Consider the following 14,530-nt stretch of genomic DNA (forward strand, 5'->3'; position numbering starts at 1 on the left):
TTCGTGAAAACAGTTATTTTATGTGATGACCTAGCCCTCGTCGAACAACTTTAAGTTTGGTAACCAACGTAATTTTAATTTTTTTCTCCATAAAATGAAACAGTTTGCTATCCTTAAATAAAAATTGTTCTAAAAAAGTGTTAAAATTGGTTAACTAAGAATAATTTTCTATTAATTTCTAAGAAAAATAGTTGTTAGAAATACAGAAAAGCCTTGTTAATAAAAAGACGTTGTTACAAAATTAACCCTTCATCGAAATCATATGGAATGCGAATTTATATAAGATATAAAAAGCAGGCATATTAAAGTCAAAAAATTTATTTACAAATATAAAATGCATACTAAATTCTTTGAAAGAAAAATCAAAGAATTTTGAGCACAAAATATAATGGCAGTGATAGTCCAGTTAAAAATATTTTACATTTCGAACAAAAAGAAGTTGAACGCCACAACCACAAACAGCAATAAAATTAATTTAATACATAATAACAATCATTTCTCTTTTTTAAAACCAAAATATTAGCTCATCCCCATACATTAGAATATTTATTTATTAATATTTTTGTAACTTTTCAAGATTATTTTAGTATTTTATATAGTTCAAGGATCCATTTTCAATCAATTTTCGGAAATAAAAATATCTTATGTTGATATATGAGGATAAAAAGCTGCGCCGATATATAATGGTAAAAAAAAAACTAAACATCTTCTTTGGGATAGTTTCGGAATAAGAACATAATGCAAGCGATAACAACATAAATTAAAAATGATAATTTTTTACATAATTAAACCAGTTTAAATAATTTTCATACTTTGAGTTCGTAAAACATCATTTTTTTTAAAAAAACACATTTCAACTAAAACACAGAGGACCAACATCGAATCCAAAGGCCTGATTTTTGTTTCCATAATCTTTAGGTCTAAAATCTACCAGAGGAAGTTGCCTCATATTTGTGGTTCGAACTTCGAATACGGACTTGTTGGAATCTTTTCTTGTCTAAAAATAGGACATATTAGGTTAGACATTATAAGGTTTATTACATAGAAAAAAAATTCCTAAATGTAAAAATAAGGCATATAACAAGCAAAATTATGATATATAATCAATAGCATATATAAATTTAATGTATTAAAATGTAACACATATAAATGTAATCTGTAAAAATATTACTTACATAAATAAATAAAATAAAAATATATCTATATAACATAAAAACATAATGGTCCAATGCAGTTTTACAGTGTTGTCGGTGCATTTCTATTGGGCGGAAAATCACATGGTAGGATCCAGTTTTCCCACCCTGATTTCCACACTGTTTTGGTTGTCATCAGCATAAAATTAATGAAATGCATATCCCTATCCTAAAGTTAATTTACTCGTACTGCTAAGGTTATGTTTTTTTATTTTGATCGTTTTCTTAATTAAGAGTAAAAAACTAAGATAATTGTTGTTTTTTATTACGTAGTAGTTTTACGCTACATTTTAAAATAAAGTTATTTATGTCTGTGTTTAATCTTATTAACCGGTGTACAATTGTTATTTTTTGTAAAAATTACATTAACATTATAAATTTCCATATTGTTCCTCATTTCCATATTGTTTTGATTATCATCTGTATAAAATTAATAAAAGTCATAAAGGTATTGTTTTTCTTTAAATATTTTTGTATTTCTAATTTGAAGGTATTTTCACGTGCTGCTATTATTACGTTTTTTATTTAAGAGTTTAAAACTAAGAGAATTACTGTTTTTTTTATTAATATTATAACGTATTTCTGAACTACATTTTAAGATCAATAGTAACCGACCTACCCCCGAAGGAGTTTGCGGATAAGGGTTTCACCCGTTTGCACGTGAACTAAACACTACCAAACTACAGAAAAGTAAAAGTAAGAAATTAAAAAGATTAAAACACATAGGAAAAATCCCAAAATCGAAAAAATAAAATAAAAATAAAACAGAATAAAAATTAAAAGTGCTTAAAACATCAAAGTGGATAAAATCAACCGACAATAAAAGTGTCAAAAATACAGGTAAAAACATATAAAAGTAAGGTCATGTAAAACATCAAATGGTTGTTGTTGGTTGTTGTTAATTTACGTCGCACTAGAGCTGCACGATGGGCTATTGGCGACGGTCTGGGAAACATCCCGGAGGATGATCCGAAGACATGCCATCACAATTTTGATCCTCTGCGGAAGGGATGGCACCCCCGCTTCGGTAGCCCGACGACCTGCGCGTGAAGTCGAGCACTTCACGGTAGCACAGTTTAACGAGGACCAATACCGCACACCCTCGGTCCCTACGTAGACTGATCCAAGTGGTCACCCACCCGCACACTGACCGTAGCCAGTGATGCTTGACTTCGGTGATCTGCTGGAAACCGTGTCTACATCAAATGGTAAAATATAAAAAATCACATTAAAAAGCAAATAAGACTAAAATAAGCTTAGTAGAATAAATAAAATAGTCGACTAAAGGTTCAAGTGTCTCCCTTTCAAGGCTAAGATTAAAAATGCTCCAAGGTAAAACAAAGTTTCACTAAGAGGATAACACTCAAAGATGACACCAGGTAAGGCAGAGGGTACTGAAGTTGACCAAGAGTAAGATTTCATTTCGAATGCCCCATGTATAATGAAGATGCCAGTTCAAGGGGAGAATAAAGTCATGGAAACGGTAAGTGCCGAAGTAGAATACTAAAAGCAGAAATTTAAAACTAGAAAACCTAAAAGCCGAAAGTTTAAAAATAAAACCAGATAAAATTAGTCAGGTGCAAGCAGATCATCCAGGGTATATTTAAGAATTTCGATGATTTTCCCCCTGCAGTCAATATCAGCATAAAGTTGATGTTGAGTGTAATGATCCCATTTTCTGCCACGGATCGTCTGGAATTTGGGACAAAATTTTATGAGATGGTCAATGTCTTGTACTCTGCCACAAAATTTACAATTTGCTCGTTTATTGAAGAATTTCTGTTGATATATTCCGAAAACCCAGTGGCCCGTTAAGAATTGGTTTAAATAGAAGTTTGACTGCAGGCGAGTTAGTGTGGGATCTTTAAAGAAATTATATGTCTGCCTGCCCTTTGATGATTCACTCCAATCTATTTTCCATTTACTCATTGTGGCTTGCTTAATGTATCTTATAATGAATGCTCTTTCCGCTGGGAGCATCGTTCCCACCCGACTGAAGCTTGTGGCCTTTTTGGCTTGCTGATCCGCCTCCTCGTTACCTTCAATTCCAATGTGTGCTTTGACCCAGTAAAGTTTTATACTTGGTGTTATATTTACTTTGATCTCTTCAATAATCTTACTTCGATTTCTTTCGTCATTTAGACTTTGTAACGAGGACAGCGAATCAGTATAAATTTTCGCATCTTTGTAATTTTCGTTTTTGATGTAAATGACAGCTTGTTTAATAGCCTCCAGCTCCGCCAGGTAAATACTTGCTTCACCGTTTAATCTATTGGAGATTAGATCGATTGTAAGTCCATTTTGCTTGAGTACGATAGCGTATCCAACTTTACTCTGCTTTGGTTCGCTATCATTATCATCAATTTTTGATCCGTCTGTGTAGATTTCGATGTTGCTGTTATCCGGTTTTCCTTTGCTCCAGGGTACAGAGAGAGAAGTAGCTGGGTGCTTGAGGGGTGGCAGAGACTCTAGGTATTGTGCATGCGCTGAATTAGTGCTATCCAAATTTAGATCGTCTAAATGGCATCCCCATCTTAATCTTTTATAATAAATTTCGTCAATTATTTTATAATGAATGGGTTTGATTCCCGAAAGTATTTGCAGGGCTTCGGTGCTAGTTGTATTATAGGCTCTAGTTATTGTTAACAGCGGGATCCTTTGGATTGATGCTAGTTTTTCTCTCATCCTGACCCCCTTGTTGAACCATACACTGGCGGCATAAGTAATTATTCTCTCACTGGCCTGGAGGTAAATACGTTTCAGGACTCTGGGTTTTAAACCCCAGGTCCTTCTTACGTAGGCACTCATGTTGCGGTTAAAAACGGTGATACGCTCTTTTGTATCCTCCAGATGCGGAAGCCAGGTCATACCGGGGTCCAAAGTGACGCCTAGATATTTCACGGTTTTATAATTCTTAATGTTTCCATTTAATCCCATTTTGATGCAAGGGAGACGTGTGATCTTTCTGCCGCTCTTAGGGAAGGAAATCACTTTAGTTTTTTCATGGCTAAACTTGAGTTCATAATCTGTAGACCACGAGATCAACTTCTCCAAAATCTGTGTTCCAGTAAGATCAAACTTGTAAAAGCTAGTGTGCCTAATTAAGAGCAGCAAATCATCTCCAAATGCCACAATTCTAAAATCTTGTGCGCTAAAATCACTAAAATTCGCATAAAAATCATGATTAAAAACGTCAAAGACAGTATGGATCAACAACAACAACCATAAAATGGGCAACATTTTAAGACAGAGTTACTTAAAAAGGATGTCTAACCTTATTAACAATTTTACAATTATAATTTTTTGTGCAAATAACACTAATATAGGCTCCGGTGACATAATATTTGAATGGCCTGTTTGATCTGCTTTTAGATCATTAAATAGCCATTTAATGATCTAAAAGCAACGTTGACCCGAGTAATAATCGCCAACTTTGCGAGATATCAAAAATTCGCCAATTTTAAATTGCGACTCATTCAAAATGTCCCTGAAACTACAAAGTTAAAATTTGATCACAGTTATTGTTTAAAAAGTGCTGAATAGGATAATTGAATTTTCAAAAAATTTGTTTTCATATACAAATTATAATATTTCAAATTTTCATAAAAAAAGAAACACAAAATGCTTTTATTTAACAGAATTCGAATTATAAATTAAAAAGAAATTGTACCTTGCACCCGTCGAGAAGAATGAGAGGTTTTTGTTCCTTCGCGCCAAATATCTGTCCATTTTCTCCCATCATCTGTATGGAATGACTGTAGCTATCCTCAGACTGATCATACCAGCCAATAGAATTGGTGCAAGAGAAAGTGAAATTCTGGAAAGCCTCTTGACTCAGAAGTCTCAAGAAGGTCAGCTGAATCACTCCAACATCATTATATGTCATCTAAATAGAAAAATAATACTTTTTTTTTTACATTTCGGTGTAAATACAACTCTAATTTTTGTAGAAATTATGGGACTCTGTTTATATATATATATATATATATATATATATATATATATATATATATATATATATATATATATATATATATATATATATATATATATATATATATATATATATATATATATATATATGTGTGTGTGTGTGTGTGTCACGGCGAAAGACCGAAATCGGTGGTTGTTGACTTTCACCGGTGAATGTCAACAAACACCAAATACGTCGGTGAAAGGTCGAATATTTCCTTACATTCTTGTACATTCGGACCCTCACCGATGTATGTCGACAGTCACAGATATGCTTTGGCGAATGTCCGAAATATTTATTACATTCGAATTGATATGAATTTATTCGTAGACATAATTACATTTATTCGATATTTTAACCCTACACTTATGTTTTTTTTAAGGTTAAGCGCCACTGCCCGGTATACCCTACACTGATGTTTCTTTAAGGTCAAGTGCCATTGCCCGCGGTATATATTTGCCCGCTACTCCAAACACTGATGTTTCTTCTAGTCTATCGTCAGTAAGTATTAAAATATAGAATAAATATATCAAATAAATATGATAATATTAACGAAAAAATTTATATAAAATTGGATATAGCAAATATTTCGGACATTCACCAAAGCGACTATGTGATTGTTGACATTCACCGGTGAGAGTCAGAAATAAGGGTATTTAACAAATATTTCGGACATACACAAAGTGATTACGTGAATATTGACATTCACCGGTAAAAGTCGACATTTTCCAGATTTCGGTCATTCACCGTAGCATATATATATATATATATAAAAAAAACTTTCTTCTTTTTTCCTTTCCCGCCTATTTTTGTTGATAAAAACGCTAAAAGCGAATATACAAGTGAGTAAAAACAACAACAAGATGAATTAAAATTAGTGTTGAGGTGATAGAACAGAAGACCAACGGAGTCCCCCAGGATGCTCAAGTTTGAAAAATATAAAAGGGGAATGACGCGTTAAAATAGATGTGGATTGGCAGTTCAGGTATTGAGGGGAGACATCAAGTCAACCTAAGTGTATAGGGTCCATCGGATCGTCCATTGTAATGGTATCTTCTAGTGTGCTTTTAATAATTTCTCGAATGATTTGTTGCTGTAAGAGAACATTTATGACTGCCTTGTTCCGAAGAGGTTAATTTCTTCTCTGCCAACTCTTCCAAATATTCTGGAAGGTTTTATTTTTACAAGTAATCTGGTAGTCACTTCTATCTTTGCATTCAAACTCGAGTCTTATTTTAATAATTTCGATTTAAAATGATTTTGGCTTCATCGATACGTGTAATGATGAGTGAGCTAAATATAAGTAAAAAATCTCAGACCTCTGCCAACCCTTCAGTGAGTGATAGTGTTAAGGGTGGATTGAAATTCAATTGTAGATAACGTTGAATTTTCACAATCGCTATGGCTTACAGTCATTTTCGTTTATGTAACTGGCTTTCATATGCAACATGAATTTATTTGCATTTAGTGATAGTCAAATTACATTTATAAATCCAAGAATAAAAAAAGATATCACCACTTTTTAAAAATGAAATACTACGATCAATTTGTAGTTGGTGGCACTTATTAAGTCTGCTTACAAAGCCTTACATTAGCAAATCTCAGTGGGCTGCAGCGGCCTTAACTGGAGAGAGGAAGCCAAGCACCAAATAGTGAAGTCATAAGTGGGAAACCAGTCGGTTGAACACACGATGAAATAGATAGGATAGATAGGAGAGGACATAATTGAGATTAAACTAGATTAGAATATATTATTTACAGGGGTCAGAATAATATTTTCACTTACGCAGATGTAATAAAATAGAAAATATATGCAACTATTTATATATTCACATGAGATAGAAAAAAAACTTTCAACGACAATGTTATTTAAGCGATAGAGAGTTCGGCAACTACCTTGTCTGTGACTCTGTTCTAATAAAGAAGCCAGGCATCCTGGTAATACCACTCGTTTCTGGGTTGATAATCACACTAAAGTTACCAATACATCGTCCCCACGGCTGCGACCCATTAGGGTTGACAATGCATTTGATTTAACTGCCTCTCATTAAAAGCTTCTTTGAAGAGCTAAACAGTTGGTAGGCGTGCAATTTACAGGGCTGCAAACTATCAATGCTTTTTGTAAAAATTTACTCTAGTGGTAGCTATGTTTATGTTTTTTTTTATTGATTTAAACTTAATTTCCACACCACTACTTATAAAGAATTTAAAAGGTCATATGTTCCAGCTCTTGTGAGTCATCATCTCAAAACCCCTCGGGGTCTGAGCAGGGGAGAGACTAAACTTAGGTCCACACTTACTTACACATATCCACACATTCCTTTAACACGCCCCCCTTTTGTATGTATTTCCAAACTGTAAATATTCATTAGTGTTTATTTTTCCCATTGTACTTTAATTTTACCTTTTTTTCATGTACATTTTTATTACTTGAAATTTTGTTATTGTCTAATAATGGCAAAGTGCCATATTTCTTTTCTCAAGAACTCCATTTGCTCCGCAAACTTTAATTTTGTCATGTATGTTTCTTAGTTTAATTTCAGGCTGAATGGGAAAAGGGCCGTAAGGTCTCAGACACCCAGTTCCACTACAAGGAACGAACGAGTCATCATCTCAACTAGATCTCACCTGTGCAGCAAAAAGGATAAAAGCGAAGAGCAAAGGTCCTCTTCAGCTCTTTCGTGGTGAGGCATTTAAAATGTTCGCTAAATTACCTGAAATTCCGAAGGCTTTCGTTTTTAAATATCTAGAGCTACATAAAATATTTTACAAAAAGCGCAGTAGTATACAGTCCTGAATTTAGTAAAATATTAACCCTTTCGGGACGGGTGAGTCACAAATGTATTCGTAAAGAATCAGTATCAGGGTGTTGAAAAATAAAAAGCGGTAGCTTAAGTTTCGGCATAGCTAATTTGACACATTTATTTTTGCTTTCACGTTAAATCTAACACATCCAATCCATGTGTGTTAAAAGTGTAATTATACAATTTTTAATACGATCTAAGTAGTTCTGAATTAAATAAAGCGAACTATCATTACCCCACCCACAAATAAACTGCTATAAAAATAGTTTGGCAACGAGTTTTTTTCTTTTTTACCCTGATTATCGACATCCTGAGAATGCCTATATGACCATCACTTCCTACATCAGAAAGCTTCCACACGGTTTCCTATTAGTAGTTTGCGCAGATTATTTAAAAAGCGATCCACTTGTGCGCATGAACCCAAATATTGTTGGGGAAAATGTAAACAAATATAAATCTAAACAGTATTTTCCTCTTGGCTGTGTCACTTCCTGTGGGAAGTTGGGTCACTTCCTAGGAGAAGTTAGGTCACTTCCTGTTATCTCAGCTAGAAGGAAGTGGGTGTTTCTGTTTTTAGTTAGTTATATCTTTGCTTTGGTTAGAGGATGTTTCTTCTCTTATGTTATGTTTAGAAAGAGCTATGTGATGTTAAAGAGTTATGTTTAGTTTATTTGAATGTAGTTTTTCTTACTTTATATTTAAAGATTTATATTCAATAAATATAGTTGTACCTTTTCCATGAAGTGAATTATTGAGTAGTAATAGATGTCTTCAATATATTATACTTAGTAAGCTGGCTCCTATTTTTCAACATTGGTTATGGGCCAAGACATTTTAGAAGGGGGCCGTGAACAAATTGTATTGATATTTAGAAATATATTCTGAAGAACGTTTATAGAGAATGGCTTTGCTACCAGAAGGCTTTAACTTATTAAGTTATGATAATTGGGACAGGTGGAAAACAGACATTAAAATTTTGTTATTAGATAAAGGCTGCTGGAAATTTATTGATGGAAAAGAAGAAGAGTTGGAAGATTCAGCTACAAGAAGAGAAAAACAGGAATTTGAATTGAGAAGAGATAGATCATTTTCTACATTGTATTATGCAATTCAGCCAGAATTCAGACCGCTTATTCAAGATTGTTTAGATGGTAAAAAGGCTTGGGAGAAATTGGTTCAGCATTTTGAGCCAAAAACAAGAGCCAGACTCATTCAGTTACTTGATGAGTTTTTTAGCATTAAGTATCAAGCTAATGAAAGTATAGGCCTTTTTATTGCTAGACTTAAAACAGCAGTGAAGAAGCTTAGTGAAGCAGGTCATGAATTAAATCAGTTGTTTCAAGGCTTCCAAGCAATAAGGCATCTACCACCTGAGTTCTCCGGTATAGTTCAGTTAATTTATCGTTGGAAGGATGAAGATTTTACGATTGATAAAATTGCCGAAGAACTGATAAGAGAAGAAAGCAGACTTACACAAGTGAAAGCTGATATTCGTCCAGAGGTTAGTGCGTTTAACATTTCTTCTATAAGTAAAGATGAAGAAAGATATGGAGACAGAAAAAAATCTCAAAGTAAATTTGTAGAAAATAATAGAAAAGTCATTGGTCCATGTCATCACTGCCACAAGTATGGACATTTAGTTGCAAATTGTAGAGATAGATATGCCAGAAATGTAAAGTCAAAGTGGGGTAAACAGAAAAGGAATTTTAACGATCAGACAGCTGCTTTAGTTGAGACTTATTCAACACACTCTGTGGAAGTTGGTGAAACCATGATTGAAAATGATGATAAAATATGGGTTTTGGATTCCGCTGCAACTACACATTTCTGTAAAAACAAAACGTTAATGTCAAGTTATGAAGAAACAAATAATGTAAGCATGGCTTTGGCTGTTGGGGATACTTCTAGTAAGGTACTAGGAAAAGGAACTGTTGAATTTTCAGTTAAAGTAGGAGGAGAAATGAGTAATATAACTTTAACAAATGTTTTATACAACCCAAGTATTCGAAGAAACCTAATATCTATTTCACGATTAGAAGCTGCAGGAGCTAATTTTGTTGGAACGAAAGGAAAATTATGGATTTATTCAAATGATTGGTTGAAGTTATTTTATGCCACTAGAAAAGACGGATTGTACTACCTGAAGCCATACAGATATAAAACTGGAACTCCAAAAGCTGAAAATAGTGGATTTAATGTTGGCACTTGTAAATCAGGAACAGATATAGCTACATTGTGGCATAGGAGATATTGTCATATTAATTTTGACTATCTTAAGGAAACTAGCAAGAACCAGAGTGTAAGGGGATTACCTAATATAGAAAAACCAGATGAAAATTGTGACACTTGCCTCCTTGCCAAGTCCAATAGAATCTCATTTAAATCAATTCCAAGTCGTACTTCTCAACCACTTGAAGTAGTATATATGGATGTCTGTGGTCCTATGCCGAAAACTTCAAAAGAAGGAAATAGGTATTTTTTGGCAATTATAGATGATTACAGTCGTGCAGTAGTTTTATACCTTATGAGGAATAAAAGTGAAGCATTTAGGAAATTTAAGAATTATCATGCAAAGATGGAACGCTTGACTGAAAGAAAATTAAAGTGTATCAGGAGTGACAATGGTGGTGAGTTCTGCAGTAACCAATTTGAACAATACTTAGAAGAGCATGGAATTTGTGCTGAGCGAACTAATTACTATACGCCAGAAGAAACTGGTGTATGTGAAAGATTTAATAGAACTGCTCTGAATGCCATTAAATCTATGTTGAGGGATAGTAACATGAATGAAGAATGGTGGGATGAAGCAGTATGTTGTTTTGTTCATACGTGGAACAGAATTTCAAGAAAAGGAAAGAAAACACCGTATGAGATGTTGTATGGAAAGAAACCACCAGTAATGTATTTTAAAGTGTTTGGATGTAAGGCTTATGTTGGTGTACCGAAACAAAAGAGAAATAAATTCCAAATGCGTGCCAAAGAGGGTATAATGTTAGGTTATGCTTTTTCAACCAAGGGTTACCGTATCTACTTACCTGAAGATCGTAAAGTGATAGAAACAAAAAATGTTAAATTCAATGAAAATGAATTTTCAGTGGAAGTCATCCTGGACCCAAGTAGAAAACCACCAAGAAGAACAAAATGGAATGAAAAAGAAGAATCAAGTGATGAAGATATTATTCATAGGCCAGAATTTGACTCAAGTTGTAGTCATGAAAGCATCAAGAAGGTATCAGATTTAAACTGGTTAAGAAAAGCAACTAAACGATCAGATGGATCTAGAAATGATATTTATTATTTCATAGAAGGGTCTAAAAACCGATTTAGGTCATCAAATGACATTGAGAAATATTGTGATAGTCATGGAATTAAATTTGAAAAAGATATATTTGATTTTAGTGGTAGGAATGAATATTCTGGTAAAGTAACCAGAAATGAAGTCAGCATAGTACAAGAAGATGAAGCAAATTTAATTGAGTATAATATTCCAAAAAGCTACAAAGAAGCAGTTGAGTCAAGAAATTGTGAAAAATGGAAGAATGCAATGGAAGAGGAAATTGAAATGATGAAGAAAAGAGAAGTGTGGTCATTGGTAGAGAAACCGAAAGATACTAAAGTGATAGGTAGTAGATGGGTGTACAACCTAAAAACCGATGAATCGAATAAAATTGTGAGACATAAAGCCAAACTTGTTGCGCAAGGATTCAAGCAACAACAGGGTATTGACTATTACGAAGTGTATAGTCCTGTGGTTAATTTTTCTCTCATAAGACTATGTTTTGCTATTTTTGTAGGTTTGATGAACTGGGTTCACTGTCAAGTCGATGTAAAAAGTGCATATTTATATGCAGACTTAACAGAAGAAATTTATATGGCACAACCTGAAGGTTTTGTAGTGGATCCATCAAAAGTGTGTAGATTAAAAAAGGCAATATATGGATTACATCAATCAGGACGTGAGTGGTACACTGAAGTAACTAGTGTGTTATATGAATTAAAGCTTGAAAAATTAGATTGGTGCAATGGAATATTCACAGGAGATAATGTGTTGCTATTGTTATATGTAGATGATATTGTGATAATGGGAAAAAGTCAGAAGAACATAGATCTAATTTTAAAAGAGTTGAATCAAAATTTTGAATTAAAGGTTTTGGGAGAAACAAGGAAACTTTTAGGTATAGAATTTGAGAAAATTAATGGTCATTTAGTAATCCACCAGAAAGAATATATAGAGAATACAGTGAAGCATTTTAGCAAGTGGTACAACATACCCATAGTTTCATTGCCAATAGCTAAAGGATTAAATTTGTCAATGCAGGATTGCCCACAAACAGAAATGGAGAAAGCAGAAATGGAAAACATTCCATACCGAAGTGTTCTTGGATGTGTGTCCTTTATAGCAAGTAGGACAAGACCTGAAATATCTTATGCTGTTAATATTTTATCGCAGTATCAAGAAAATCCTGGTATCAAACATTGGCAAGCTTTACTGAAATTATTAGGGTATCTGCAATATACAAAGGAAAATATGCTCGATTTGTCGAAAATCTTAGATTTGTCAATAAAGTGCTACACGGATGCAGACCATGCATCAAACAGAGATGACAGAGTGTCAATAGGAGGAACTATTGTATATGTAGGTGATATCCCTATCTTGTGGAAAACCTTTAAACAGAAAAGTGTTTCAATTTCTACCATGGAGGCTGAGTATATCTCTTTATCGGAGTCAGCCAAGGAGTTAGTGTGGTTAAAAAATGTGCTAACTGATAAGAAACTCAAATTGAACGTACCAAGCTGTAAATTGTTTTGTGATAACAGGGCTGCTATTGATTTTTCTAAATCTGAGGTTGAGAACTCTCGCAGCAAACACATTGATGTTCGTTACCATTTTGTGAGACAATATGTGAATAACAAATTCTTTGAATTAAGATATGTTAGAACTTTGAACAATACAGCAGACTTGTTAACAAAGCCTGCGGTTAAAGAACGAATGCGATCCTTCTGTAATAAAATATACTTAAGGACTTAACTCAAGGTTACAAATAAGTGTAACTTTTTAGCACAGCAAAAGGAAAAGGGGGCCGAATGTTGGGGAAAATGTAAACAAATAGAAATCTAAACAGTATTTTCCTCTTGGCTGTGTCACTTCCTGTGGGAAGTTGGGTCACTTCCTAGGAGAAGTTAGGTCACTTCCTGTTATCTCAGCTAGAAGGAAGTGGGTGTTTCTGTTTTTAGTTAGTTATATCTTTGCTTTGGTTAGAGGATGTTTCTTCTCTTATGTTATGTTTAGAAAGAGCTATGTGATGTTAAAGAGTTATGTTTAGTTTATTTGAATGTAGTTTTTCTTACTTTATATTTAAAGATTTATATTCAATAAATATAGTTGTACCTTTTCCATGAAGTGAATTATTGAGTAGTAATAGATGTCTTCAATATATTATACTTAGTAAGCTGGCTCCTATTTTTCAACAAATATGGGGTAGGGGCCGCTGCGCTGCCTAGGCACCCAGTTTTGTTTAAATAAAGTAAGAAAGCATGAACCCAAATTCTATTCTAAAAGTAGAATGGTAGAATGGTAGAAATCGTATAAATCTCGGTGCGCTGCTGCGAAGCGGCATTAACCGATTCATCTGTAGTAGTAATTCGATGATGAGGAGTAGTGAGGTGGAATGGAGATGGGGGGAAGAGGTGGTGCTTAGCACCAAAAATCGAGAGTGTATTTCGTGTGTTAGGGCTACGTCATATCCCTAAGGAAAAAGGCAGTGATTGGGCTAAATTTAGTGTTGTCGTCAATTAATTCAATATCTAGGAGTGAGTTAAAATTGCTGGTGGTACAGGTTTTTGCTTCATCGTAGAAATTTTGGTTTAAATTTTTTATATAGACGTTGATGTCATCAATTTTAAGATCCCTTTTTATACTATTATTGCTAATGCATTTAGGGGCGCCGACGAGTGTTCTTATAATCTTCCCTTCTGCCTTAGAGAGTTTATTTTAAAAGTACTTGAGAGAAATGTATCATACATATTTGAGAATTAAATCTGTAGTGGTTGACAAGTAAATAAAACAAACCAATTATATTCAGAAATTAAACAAATTTTTAGACATATATTTCTACCACTTTCCAATTTTTAATAGATTTTATATTAAATGATTCTTTCACTAATAGGTTTACCTTCATAGTGGTCTGATCAGACTACCTACAACAAACCGTGTGGAGGCTTTCAATTATAGGAGGCGTTGATATGACTCGCTCGTCTCGAAGAGATTAATAACGTAGAGGTCAACTGTTTCGCTTTCTACCAAATGTATTAAAAAGTGATAGAGTATAAAAAACTAAATTTTGTTCATTTTAGCTCGCAAACATTTTAAAAGCCTGACTGATTGACAGAACACGATTGATATGAATTATTTTCATGTAGTTCTAAGACAAAACTATTACAACAAATTAATTAAACGATAAACAGATTGGTACATCTGAATTAAAAGAATCAAATCGATCTCAACGTGTTTTATTGTATTAACGACATCACAGATTTAGTTTCTGATTCCATTGGGATTA

General features: G+C 33.6%; 1 protein-coding gene across 1 annotated transcript in view; it reads right to left on the reverse strand.

Moving 5' to 3' along the window:
* Nucleotides 1–302: 302 nt before the first annotated feature.
* Nucleotides 303–14,530, reverse strand: part of LOC107443413 (uncharacterized) — a 159,826-nt gene continuing 145,598 nt past the window's right edge. The window contains exons 64-65 of the mRNA XM_087160562.1: nucleotides 4,864–5,079; nucleotides 303–997 (exon numbers count right to left, since the gene is read on the reverse strand). Coding sequence (XP_087016688.1) covers nucleotides 854–997; nucleotides 4,864–5,079 — 360 coding nt within the window. The 3' untranslated portion in view covers nucleotides 303–853. The remainder of the gene's footprint in view (nucleotides 998–4,863; nucleotides 5,080–14,530) is intronic.

This window comes from Parasteatoda tepidariorum, chromosome 4 (genome assembly GCF_982258835.1).
Source record: "Parasteatoda tepidariorum strain Cologne lab strain chromosome 4, Ptep-v5.0, whole genome shotgun sequence".
In the NCBI taxonomy this organism is placed as follows: domain Eukaryota; kingdom Metazoa; phylum Arthropoda; class Arachnida; order Araneae; family Theridiidae; genus Parasteatoda; species Parasteatoda tepidariorum.